Below are 11,824 nucleotides of genomic sequence, written 5' to 3' on the forward strand. Positions count from 1 at the left end.
ACATGAAGGCAAAAAAAGAATGCTGAAGTGAATTTGCAAGTAGATGTATAAAGGGTCTAACTATAAAGCAAAATGAATAACATCTAATTTGTATTTCTATGAACAAGAATAATTTGCTGTACTGACTATTCCTGCAACTTAATTAATTGAAATTACTTCAAAGACAATAAAATGCAATGATGATCCAATGCACGTGTGCACACACACACACACACACACACACACACACACAGAGTTTTGTCATTTCAAAGGTTTTCACAGTTTTTCTGACTCTGACATAAGGAAGAATGATTTAATGAGTAGAGAAAATGCTTGTTGAAGGTTTTCTTGTTGAGAAGCTATGCTAGTTGTTTTTATATGCATTGTCCAATTGTATTAGAATAATAATCGGACAAGAAAGCTTACTCTGGAATTTGAGTCAACCAATGCTTAGATAACTAATTCATTAAAAAGTAAGTGAGTGGCTAAGTTCAAATTTGTGTTTAAGACTGATCGATCAAAACCCACTGACTCTCTCACTACATATTGTAAAATAAAGTATGTATAATTTCATTTGAGTGAGATACAGAGAATTAGGCCTTAATCCACATAAAATTATGAAGTAGATGATTTGAACTGGACTGGCACCCCATTCAGTCATACTACTATGTGATCACTGTGGTAAAATAAGCTCATTGGAACTTGCTATTAGTCTCATGAAGTCTCAATTATTCTCACAGACATGAATGTGAGTGGGAGAAAGGGAAGTTAAAATAGAACAGCAAACCCTCAAGCTGAGTCTCAAGTTGTTTACTTTTGTTCTTTTTCTTTTAGAGTAAGTCCGTGATTAAATGTCAAAGAAATGGACAATTTTACCTCTAGGAGCACATTTTTTCTAATGGGATTCAGTGATATTCGGGAGATCCAGATCTTTCATGCTGTGCTTTTTTTGCTAATTTACCTGGCAGCTCTGCTTGGGAATCTTCTCATCATCATGCTCACCACCAAGGATCATTGCCTCCACACGCCAATGTACTTCTTCCTGAAGAACTTATCCTTTCTGGATGTTGGCCTCATTTCCATCCCTGTCCCCAAATCCATCATGAACTCTCTGACCAATGACAACACCATTTCATTCTTTGGATGTGTTTCACAGGTGTTTTTCTTTTTCCTTTTAGCCACTACAGAAGTAGCGCTACTCACAGTCATGTCCTATGACCGCTATATTGCCATCTGCCACCCACTCAGGTATGACATTATCATGAGCCATGGAGCCTGTGTGCAGATGGCTGCCTCTTCATGGCTCAGTGGAAGTCTCAATGCAATTCTACACACAGCTTTTACCTTTTCCACACCCATGTGTGGATCTCCTGAAGTTCATCAGTTCTTCTGTGATGTCCCACAACTGCTCTCTCTGGCTTGTTCATTTAACACTGGGGAATTAGTAGTCATTGTGCTCAGCCTAGTGCTAGATTTTGGCTGTTTTGTGTTTATTGATATATCTTATATTCACATCTTCTCCACTGTGCTGAGGATACCCTCCAGACAAGGCAGATCCAAAGCTTTCTCCACATGCTTGCCACACCTCATTGTTGTGACTTTGTTTCTCTCTTCTGGATATTTTGCCTACTTACGCCCATTACCCAAATCTCCATCACTTTTGGATTTGTTAATTTCAGTATTCTATACTGTAGTGCCACCCGTCATGAACCCCCTTATCTACAGCCTGAGGAATAAGAATATGAATATGGCACTAAGGAAACTGAAAATAACTGGATATTTTCAATCAAATTAGAAGAATTAATTTTGCATCCATTGTGATCTTTTAATTCACTGACATAATTACCTGAGACATTGATGGCACATTCTGACAGTAATATTAAATGTGTAGAGAAAGATTATCATGAAAAATTTGGTTTTACTTATTGAAGTGATACTAATAAGCACGATGCCTGTCGAGACCAAATGGATGATAAAACCAATAGGGTTCTAATTGAAATTGTAAAGATATATGTTGTCCTTATGTTTGTCATCCTAATGGAAACATCATTTTATGTGACAACTGGCAAACTGAGCAAGGTGCTAGGACTTCAGATATAAACTCGGGCTCTTGCAGGCAAACCAATTTTATGGTCACTTTTAGCAAATGTGATACCTGAAATTCCTTGTTGGATGATGTATATAATTCATTCTCAAATTAAAGAAACCAGGTAGAGGTGAAGTGAACACTGCAAAACATTGCAAATATAACCAGATGCAACTCAATTGTACAAGTTAAAATGGCAAATTTTATGCTATGTGGATTTCATCTTATCAACAAGACAAAAACAAAAACAAAGCAACATTCTGTTATCTATCTGTCTTCCTCTTTTCTTTCTCAAACCTACAATATGGCATTTTCTGGTATAGCTTGCACCCGTGCAGTCTAGTGAGACAAGACACATGTACTAAAGCCTAACTTTGTTATATACACATATATTTGCTCATACTAATATTAAAACAAGCTCCTGGGTGCATGGAGTAAAGAGGCCAAACACAAAAATGCTTAGCATGAAGGCAGGTGTAGGGAGGCAATTTGTGCTTTTGTAAAGCAAATATCTAAGCTATATTTCAAAGGCTAAGAAGGAATTGAATCTGGAAATTGGGGAGGAAAACTGAAGTAAAAACGTATTGGAAAATGAAAACAAACAAACAAACAAAAAACCCAAAGGGCAACAATGGGTTATAAAAACTGTGTGACTGATATAGGACTGAACTACAATGACCCTTGTCCTGAAAATGAATGAGAAAGACATAAGGGAAGAACTAGAATAAGCAGAGGGCAAAGAGTCTGAACAAGATTCTAAGAGGCTCAAAGCATACAGTGAGAGATGAAGCTTTGATCAAATGTTGAGAGGAAGAGAAAATAGAGGTAGGAAATTTCAATCGCATGACTTAGATATGTTTAAGGAAGTAAAAACAAAAGTCAAGAAATTTGAGTTTGCAAATAATGAGCTTCAGATCTTCAACTTCTGGAAATAAAATCCACTATGATCTTTTCTTTGTTCCTAATCTAGTGATAAATTTTCCTTCTTTTGTACATTTCTTCATGAGGCCTCTTTTGCCTAGGATTGTTCCAGGCTAGCTCAGTTTCTCTATGTGCTTCCTGAGCATTACATTTCTCCAGCACAGTACTTCAGTCAGTTCAGTTCAGTCACTCAGTCGTGTCCAACTCTTCGTGACCCCAAGAATCACAGCATGCCAGGCCTCCCTGTCCATCACCAACTCCCAGAGTTCACTCAGACTCACGTCCATCGAGTCAGTGATGCCATCCAGCCATCTCATCCTCTGTCGTTCCCTTCTCCTCCTGCCCCCAATCCTTCCCAGCATCAGAGTCTGTTCCAATGAGTCAACTCTTCACATCAGGTGGCCAGAGTACTGGAGTTTCAGCTTTAGTGTTCTTCCTTCCAAAGAAATCCCAGGGCTGATCTCCTTCAGAATGGACTGGTTGGATCTCCTTGCAGTCCAAGGGACTCTCAAGAGTCTTCTCAACACCACAATTCAAAACCGTCAATTCTTCGGTGCGCAGCTTTCTTCACAGACCAACTCTCACATCCATACATGACCACTGGAAAAACCACTTACTTTTAATTAATTTTTGCTCCTGGAATATAGTTGCTTCACAAAGTTGTGTTAATTTCTGCTGTACATCAAAGTGAATCAGTTATATGTATACATATATCCTTTCTTTTAATGCTAATTTTAATTGAAATTTGACATATATTTCTGTAAGTCTTTGATAAATGTCTCTCCTTGACTAAATTGTATTATCCTGGAGGTAGGCTTAAATCTTCAGTGAATAGCTTGTTGTGTAATCTAGAGTAGACATTCAGTAAATGTTTATCTAATACATGGATTAATGGAAAATACATACATCTTTTCCTATTCCCATAAGATGTTGTTATCATTTATTTTTTTAAATTGACATCTTGCTTATACTGTCCATGTTGGACATATTTGTGATTATAGTGATTATATTCTAGGAATCAGCAAAATAAAATGGACTGGAATGGGTTAATTTAACTCAGATGACCATTATATCTACTACTGAGGACAGGAATCCCTTAGAAGAAATGGCAGAGCCATCACGGTCAACAAAAGAGTTTGAAATGCAGTACTAGAATACAGTCTCAAAAATGACAGAATGATCTCTGTTCATTTCCAAGGTAAACCATTCAGTATCACAGTAATCCAAGTCTATGACCCAACCAATAATGCTGAAGAACCTGAAGTTGAATGATTCTATGAAGACTTATAAGACCTTTTAGAACTAACACCCAAAAAAGATGTCCTTTTCATTATAGGGGACTGGAATGCAAAAGTAGGAAGTCAGGGAACACCTGGAGTAACAGGTAAATTTGGCCTTGGGATAAAGAATGAATCAGAGCAAAGACTAATATTGTTTTGCTGAGAAAATGCACTGGTCATGGCAAACACCCTCTTCTAACAACACAAGAGAAGACTCTACACATGGACATCACCAGATGGTCAAAACCAAAATCAGATTGAGTATATTCTTTGCAGCCAAAGAAGAAGAAGCTCTATACAGTCAACAAAAACAAGACCAGAAGCTGACTGTGGTTCAGATCATGAGCTCCTTATTGCCAAATTCAGACTTAAACTGAAGAAAGTAGGGAAAACCACTAAATCAAATCCCTTATGATTATACAGTGGAAGTGAAATATAGGTTTAAGGGCCTAGATCTGATAGATAAAGTGCCTGATGAACTATAGAATGAGATTTGTAACACTGTACAGGAGACAGGGATCAAGACCATCCCCATGGAAAAGAAATGCAAAAAAGAAAAATGGCTGTCTGGGGAGGTCTTACAAATAACTGTAAAAAGAAGAGAAGCGAAAAGTAAAGGATAAAAGGAAAGATATAAGCATCTGAATGCAGAGTTCCAAAGAATAGCAAGAAGAGATAAGAAAGCCTTCTTCAGTGATCAATGCAAACAAATAGAGGAAAACAACAGAATGGGGAAGACTAGAGATCGCTTCAAAAAAATGAGATACCAAGGAAATATTTCATGCAAAGATGGGCTCGATAAAGGACAGAAATGGTATGGACCTAACAGAAACAGAAGATATTAGAAGAGGTGACAAGAATACACAGAAAAACTGTACAAAAAAGATCTTCATGACCCAGATAATCACGATGGTGAGATCACTCATCTAGAGCCAGACATCCTGGAATATGAAGTCAAGTGGACCTTAAAAAGCATCACTACAAACAAAGCTAGTGGAGGTGATGGAATTCAGTCGAGCCCCGGGGATCCTGTATCGAACCTGGACTGGCGTTTTGTTTCTTATATGATATTACACATGTTTCAATGCCATTCCTCCAAATCATCCCACCCTCTCCCTCTCCCACGGAGTCCAAAAGACTGTTCTATACATCTGTGTCTCTTCCTGTCTCACATACAGGAGACATACTATCTTTCTAAATTCCATATATATGTGTTAGTATACTGTATTGGTGTTTTTCTACTTCACTCTGTATAATCGGCTCCAGTTTCATCCACCTCATTAGAACTGATTCAAATGTATTCTTTTTAATGGCTGAGTAATGCTCCATTGTGTATATGTACCACAGCTTTCTTATCCATTCATTTGCTGATGGACATCTAGGTTGCTTCCATGTCCTGGTTATTATAAACAGTGCTGCGATGAACATTGGGGTACACGTGTCTCTTTCTATTCTGGTTTCCTTGGTGTGTATGCCCAATAGTGGGATTGCTGGGTCAAAAGGCAGTTCTATTCCCAGTTTTTTAAGGAATATCCGCACTGTTCTCCATAGTGGCTGTACTAGTTTGCATTCCCACCAACAATGTAAGAGGGTTCCCTTTTCTCCACACCCTCTCCAGCATTTATTGCTTGTGGATTTTTGGATCGCAGCCATTCTGAGTGGCATGAAATGGTACCTTATTGTGGTTTTGATTTGCATTTCTCTGATAATGAGTAATGTTGAACATCTTTTCATGTATTTGTTAGCCATCTGTATGTCTTCTTTTGAGAAATGTCTGTTTAGTTCTTTGGCCCATTTTTTGATTGAGTCATTATTTTTCTGGAATTGAGCTGCAGGAGTTGCTTGTATATTTTTGAGCTTAGTTCTTTGTCAGTTGCTTCATTTGCTATTTTTTTTATTTTTATTTTTATTTTTACTTTATTTTACTTTACAATACTGTATAGGTTTTGCCATACATTGACATGAATCCAGCACGGGTGTATATGCATTCCCAAACATGAACTCCCCTCCCACCTCCCTCCCCATAACATCTTTCTGGGTCATCACCATGTACCATTCATTTGGTATTACTTTCTCCCATTCTGAAGGCTATCTTTTCACCTTGCTTATAGTTTCTTTTGTTGTGCAGAAGCTTTTAATTTCAATAAGGTCTCATTTGTTTATTTTTGCTTTTTTTTCCAATATTCTGGGAGGTGTGTCATAGAGGATCCTGCTGTGATTTATGTCAGAGAGTGTTTTGCCTATGTTCTCCTCTAGGAGTTTTATAGTTTCTGGTCTTACGTTTAGATCTTTAGTTCATTTTGAGTTTTTATTTTTGTGTATGGTGTTAGAAAGTGATCTAGTTTCATTCTTTTACAAGTGGTTGACCAGTTTTCCTAGCACCACGTGTTGAAGAGATTGTTTTTTCTCCATTGTATATGCTTGCCTCGTTTGTCAAAGATAAGGTGGCCATAGGTGCGTACAGAGTGTTTTATAAGAAATTAATCAAAAGGAAATGGGGAAAAATAGTTTTAAAACATTATGTGATTTTCTTTAACCACAAAAATTAGCTATTTATCATAGTAGTGCTTTAAACCATTTTTTGACCATCATGTAAACTTTATTACCAGAATCTTCCCTAGAACTTTTCTTAGTGCTTCCTTGACCTCTTTGTTCCTCAGAGTATAAATAAGAGGATTAAGCATGGGGGTCACCACTGTGTAGAAGAGAGAGACAAACTTTCCTTGATCTTTGTATGTACTTTTGGCTGACTGCAGATACAGGAACATGATGGTTCCATAGAACATGATGACAACTGTCACATGGGAAGAACAGGTCCCACAAATTTTCTTTCTTCCAGTAGCTGATTTGATCTTCAAAACTGCTTGAGTAATGTAACCATAAGAGACTAGGATGAAGGAGATAGGCACAACAAGGAAGAGGATACTAGCCACAAAGAGCTCAGCCTCATTGAAAGTGGTATCCACAGAAGCCAACTTGATAAGTACAGGGACTTCGCAGATAAAATGATCCACTTGGTGATGCCCACATAAAGGTAGCTGCAGGGTGACAGTGGACTGTACCAGGGTGGTGGCCACCCCACTAAGCCATGCTAAAGATGTCAGGGCCATGCAGAGATGAGGATGCATTCGGAGAGCATAGTGGAGGGGACGACAGATGGCCACATAGCGATCATAGGACTTCACAGCCAGAAGCACACACTCAGTAGATCCAGGAGCAAGAGAGATGTACAGCTGAACCATACAGCCACCATAGGTAATGGTTTCCATGGGATCCTGCAAGTTTACCAGGAGCTGTGGAGTAACACTGCTAGTAAAGCAGAGGTCCAGGAAAGAGAGATGAGAAGGGAAAAAATACACTGGTGTATGAAGTTTGGGTTCCAGATGAAATATCAGAATGATGATGGTGTTCCCTAAAATGGTTAGTAAATATAAGTTCAAGATGACCACAAAGAGAGCCGTCTATAACTGAGGATAATCATAAAACCCTAACATGATACAACCTGTTATGTTTCCCTCGTTGGTGCTCTTCACCATCCCCATGTGCAAAGTATGTTCCAGAAAGTTGAGTCATAGCTGAGAAAGATTATCTATTATGTAAGGTCAGATAAATGACAATGTCATCTCTCCCCAAAGTTATATGTTAAATGGTTAGACCTCATAACTTGTATCTATTTTCCTATTATGTGCATTCTAAATAAATAGTGTGCATTCTCTCAATGGCATAGGTGTCTTCTGATGCTCTGCAAGATAGAAAAGAACAGATTTTTTTAAAAATGATCAAACTATAGTAATTAAAACAGTATTGTATTGGCATAAAGTAAACATATAGATCGATGGAGCAGGATAGAGAACCTAGAGATAAATGCTTGTATATAAATAAATCATCTTCAACAAAGAGACCAAGAATACACAATGTAGAAAGGGCAGTCTCTTCAATAAACAGTTTGGGGAAAACGGAATATCCACATGCAAAAGAATAAAATCGAACCCCTATCTTACACCATACACATAAATCAACTTAGATTAAAGATTTGAATGTAAAATCTGAAACTGAAACTTCTAGAAGAAACATGGAGGAAAACAATGGTTATAGTCTTGGCGATGATTTTAAAGATATAAGACCAAACCATGGGCAACAAATGCAAAAATCTATGGAAGGAGAGAAAATATACAAAATGATACATAACATCCAAGATATGTAAAAAATTCAAATATCTACAACAACAACAACAACAAAAGAGATGACCCAATTAAAAAGTAAAAAAGAACTTGAACAGACATTTCTCAAAACAAGACATACAAATGTCCAGTAGGCATATGAAAAAGTGTTCAACACCACTAATCATCTGGGTAATGCAAATAAACCCACAATGAGATATCACCTCATACCTGTAGGTATGGCTGTTATAAAAAAAAATGACAACAAATGTTGGAAAGATTATGGACAAATTAGAATCCTTGTACAGTATTAGTGGGAATGAAAAACAGAATCAATGTTCCTCAAAATATTAAAACTATCATACGGTCCAACGTTCCCACTTCTGGGTATACACCCCAAAGAATTGAAATTGGGATCTTTAAGTGATAACTTCATTCCTGTATTTATTGCAGCATTATTCACAACAGCCAACCTAAGTGTCCATCTAATAATGGTCAAATAAAAAGATATACTATTCAACTTTAACTAATGGAGTATTGTTAGCATATTGATAAAATATTATGAATAAATAAAGAAGATACAGTATATTCCGTGCATGCGTGCTAAGTCCTTTCAGTTGTGTCCAACTCTGTGCGACCCTATGGACTGTAGCCTGGCAGGCTCCTCTGTCTTTGGGAATTCTCCAGGCAAGAATGCTGGAGGGGTTGCCACGCCCTCCTCCAGTGGAGCTTCCTGACCCAGAGATCAAACCTGTGTTTCTTATACCTCCTGCACTGGCAGACAAGTTCTTTACCACTAGTGCCTCCTGGGAAGCCCCTTATTTTATTTTAGTCAAATTTAATTAATGGACTATTATTAGAATATTGATGAAATATTATTTAGCCTTAAAAAGGAAACAAGTCTTACAATATGCAACAACATGGATGTACTTTGAGATGGTATACTACATAAAATAGGTCAGACACAAATGGACAAACACACCTCTAATATGTAATATGTAAAACAGCCAGCCTTATAGAAACATAAAATGGTGATGGCCAGAGGATGGGAGGAGGAGGAAACAGGGAAGTGCTCAATGGTTTAAAAATTGCAGCTATACAATATAAGTTCTAGAGAGCTGCTGTCCAACATATTGCTTATAATTAACAATACTATATTATGTACTTAACATTTGGTACCAGGCTAAATCATGTTATGTGTTCCTACGACACATTCACACAAAAAGCAAAAGAACACAGGGGAACTTTAGGAGAAGACATATAAATGTATTACCTAGATTGTGGTGACTGTATCATGGGTCCACACATATGTCCAGACACATGAACTTATATATGTTAAACAAACTGTGATTTATTTATATATTAGTTCTACTTCATAAAGCTGTAAAAAAAGAAGCACTGTCTCTGTTTTAGGAAATTAATTTTATTATCATTTCCATCCAACCAAATATACCCCTTTATATTGACATCTTTCTAGTCAGATGAAGGGGAAACTCAGTTAATTTCAACTAGAGAAAAAAACAGGTTTATTTAAGCAACTTTCAATAAAGTGAGAATAAGACCATTTTTCATCACCCCCAAAGAGTGGAAATTAGTTGTAATTTTATGTAATTTTTAAATATACCAGATGAGACTGGTATTAATTAAAAATCAACTACTCAGAGTTATATGTTCAGTCAAAGGTGCATATGTATTTAGTATTTAAGGCAACATTTGAATCTGTTTCTTATGATCAACCAGTTAATTCTATACTCTTACCTATCTTTCTTTTTCTGTCCCTTAGTGTTTGTTTATGTGCTTTTGAAAAATTGCTCATTCTCTTTTTTTCAGAGACCCAGGATCCTCCAGGCTCCAAAAAGTCTTTAGGAAATGAAATGCTAGCCATTTGATTTTTTACTTATTTTTCCTGTAATCATTTGCATATTTGTTATCGACTTAAAGTGTGAGTGCAAAATGTAATTCATATTTTGAAAGCAAGTTAGTAAGGGTAAATAAAACATTCTTTATTATCCTTATGGTAGTAAGCATACTTTACTACCATACACTCCAAAAAAAATCTTTGCTATCTGTTCTTAAATATCTGAGAACCTTCATAATGGATAAATATATTTTTGCATTTGACTAAGTTGTATATGTGTCTACTCACAACAGACACAACAGATTGTGAGATTCATGAGGCCAGGAGTTATAAAGATACGACTTCTCTGTCTCTAACCCTTAGAGTGGTCAGCACAAAGTAACCTTTTAAAAATTATTCAGCAGTTCACTCATTTTATATCCACCGTACTATACCTCTTTCTTTTTTCCTAGGGAAACTAACATATCTCTAGTCAACTAGTAGATAGTAGATATTACTACCAAATGAATGATCAGAACTTACCAACCTTCCCTCAAATTAGAGATATCTCAAACATATATGGCTCTGCTATCTATTTGAACATGGCTTTATTGAAAGCATGAGGCTGAGAAAGTGGACTTATAATGTCATAACTAGGGGTCAAATACACACATGGCCCTTTTCTTGATTTTTATGAACTCTATCCCAGTCTTGTAACTACAAAATTGAAACACTCTGACATATCCTCATTATTTCATCTTTTTCTCATCCTTCCTCAGTAGGAAATACCATAAATTTTGTTTATTACTAAGCAAATGATCCCTTTTCAAATATTTTTAGTAGATATTATATGGTAGTTCTTTATCACTTCAGATCAGTGCCCTGCAAAATGTCTACCTTCCACTTCACTGGCAATATTCCAGTTCATTGACTTTTTCTTTGCATAGTAAACAATTACTACTTCAGTTTACATTTTCTTCCATCTGAACCTTTAAAAACCTCACAATAAACATGAATGAGTGGATGACAGGAAACAGCAGCAGTGTCCAAACACCTTCCAAACATACATTGCTAAGTTCACAAGAAGCAATTAATTCCAATTATAGATATCACTAACTTGGACTCATTAAGTAACAGTATTTTTCTGAGCAAGCAAAAAATCTTTATTGCTCATTAAGAACATATTATGCATTACTAAGCATGAAAGTTTCAAAACAAATTGTGAAAAACATTTTTAAGATGTAAATATTGACAATGAATGCAGTATTTCCACTTCTCTCTTTAAAACTAATAGCTTAAACACAAATGGCAGAAAATAGAAGGTGAATACTATTCTAAGCAGGAACAGTTCTAAAAGCTATGGAATGCTTATAAGCCTATATTATATATTCCACATATTATGTGCCTGATATGTTAAAATTTAACAAAATCACATGAACAAAGAGTGAAACTCTTTTCACCAAGCACCATTCGATATAGGTCTCATCTTGGACAAAGTATAAAATATAAAGGGCCATGAAAACATATATCCTTCTGAAAGTATAGCCCATATAAGGGAAGG

General features: G+C 36.4%; 2 protein-coding genes across 2 annotated transcripts; one reads left to right on the top strand and one right to left on the bottom strand.

Annotated features, from left to right (window-relative positions):
- Nucleotides 1-841: 841 nt before the first annotated feature.
- Nucleotides 842-1,774, top strand: LOC128050989 (olfactory receptor 14A16-like). Its single transcript, XM_052643498.1, has one exon. The coding sequence runs from the start codon at nt 842-844 to the stop codon at nt 1,772-1,774; it is 933 nt and encodes a 310-aa protein (XP_052499458.1).
- Nucleotides 1,775-6,854: 5,080 nt separating this feature from the next.
- LOC128051459 (olfactory receptor 2G2-like) lies at nt 6,855-7,808 on the bottom strand. The gene is given in 1 exon segment (XM_052644053.1): nt 6,855-7,808. A coding segment is annotated over 1 exon segment (954 nt).
- Between the last annotated feature and the right edge of the window lie 4,016 nt (nt 7,809-11,824).

This window comes from Budorcas taxicolor, chromosome 7 (assembly GCF_023091745.1).
Source record: "Budorcas taxicolor isolate Tak-1 chromosome 7, Takin1.1, whole genome shotgun sequence".
Lineage (NCBI taxonomy): Eukaryota > Metazoa > Chordata > Mammalia > Artiodactyla > Bovidae > Budorcas > Budorcas taxicolor.

Excerpts from the sequence above, each read along its gene's own strand:
- LOC128050989 (XM_052643498.1), top strand. The coding sequence starts at position 842 with ATGGACAATTTTACCTCTAGGAGCACATTTTTTCTAATGGGATTCAGT.